The sequence below is a fragment of the Limulus polyphemus genome, unplaced genomic scaffold (assembly GCF_000517525.1).
Source record: "Limulus polyphemus unplaced genomic scaffold, Limulus_polyphemus-2.1.2 Scaffold5021, whole genome shotgun sequence".
Classification (NCBI taxonomy): domain Eukaryota; kingdom Metazoa; phylum Arthropoda; class Merostomata; order Xiphosura; family Limulidae; genus Limulus; species Limulus polyphemus.
In genome coordinates, this window is record NW_013670631.1 from 31881 (window position 1) to 33385 (window position 1505).

The following is a 1505-nucleotide window of genomic DNA, read 5'->3' on the forward strand; positions in this document are numbered from 1 at the left end:
AAGGGATTATAGTATACTAAACTTTACACATTATATAGGTTTGTTTAACTATTATACATAATGTACATTTTATGGGGGGTGGTTAATGAAAGTGTTTCCAAAACATGACATTAATTTCTTGACGACCTAATATAAAAACTAGCAGAGACCCGCCAAACATTTACGATTAAATTGCAACAGTACTTTTTATAAACAGAATTTCTAGAATAACACCAAGAAATTCTAATTGCAGACACCATAATCTATAAGTCCTCTTGTCTTTAGGCCTAACATTAAATAAGCCATTATTAAGTATGACCTATATTTGATAAAGAGATAAACTAACACTGTAACTTGTGTATGTTTCTTGCTTTAGTTTAGTTAGGCTAAACTTCACTGTAATTAGTGCTGTCAATAAATAAACGTAGACTGTTATTCTACAAGCTAACCTTAGACCTTTTTACAAACTTTGATAAACTTTTAATATGTTGTTACATGTTACGTCTACTAAAGTATAGTTACATCTGTTGAAATGAAGTGTATACACGTGCATATTTAGATAGTAAAGTATGTGAGTATTTTCAATACAGACAAAACTAAGTATTATTGTAATAAATTAGAGGATTAACTACTGGAATATTTTGTGTGTTTACACCCACTTCTTATCAAGGTATTGTAACAAGAATTAATTTCCAACTAGTGAAAACCCACAATAAATGTAAAAAACTGTGAGAAATATTAACTTTAGAGAAACTAGTTTCAACACATTTGTGTGTCCTCTTCAATCTCCTGTTGTCTTCTGAAGATAAAGTGAGACTGAAAAGGGCATGAATGTGTTGAAACTAGTTTCTCCAATATCAAGACTTCTGATATTTTTTGTCCATTTACTGAGGTTTTTCACTAACTGTTACACTGTTAATATTGTGTTCTTTTATTACAAATTTTCATCTTTTATTCCACCTAGGGGTTGATAGCCATCACACTAAGCAAGGGAAGCAAAAATGATGGTTGGATTCCAGTAAACAAAAACCTCTGGTCTATTTCATACATCTTTGCCACAGGAGCAATGGCCTTTTTATTGCTCTCCATATGTTACTTTGTAATTGATGTAAAGAGGTGGTGGACTGGAGCACCTTTTTACTTTTCTGGTGAGTACAGTGGCACAAAACATGTTTTTATTATGTATGGTTTGATCCTGTATTGAAGGTGAGTTCTCGGCTGCACAGAAAATTATGGAAAAAACAGAATCCAATTGAAAGAATCTCTCTAGTCACTGCTTTCTGCTCTTGAATCTTTGTAAGTTGTTCTCTTCCTCATTTCTTTTGTTGTTTTAATTTTACCGACCAGGATTTGTAAAAGGGAAAAATCAAGCTCTTCAACTGGAACCTACAGTTGTATAGCTTATCGCTCCCACAACTGGAACCTACAGTTGTATAGCTTGTCGTTCCCACAACTGGAACCTACAGTTGTATAGCTTATCGCTCCCACAACTGGAACCTACAGTTGTATAGCTTATCGTTCCCACG

General features: G+C 33.4%; 1 protein-coding gene across 1 annotated transcript in view; it reads left to right on the plus strand.

The window, feature by feature from the left end:
* LOC106472013 (heparan-alpha-glucosaminide N-acetyltransferase-like) overlaps positions 1 to 1505 on the plus strand; it is a 19831-nt gene that overhangs the window by 13161 nt on the left and 5165 nt on the right. The window contains exon 8 of the mRNA XM_013932643.2: positions 944 to 1127. Coding sequence (XP_013788097.1) covers positions 944 to 1127 — 184 coding nt within the window. The remainder of the gene's footprint in view (positions 1 to 943; positions 1128 to 1505) is intronic.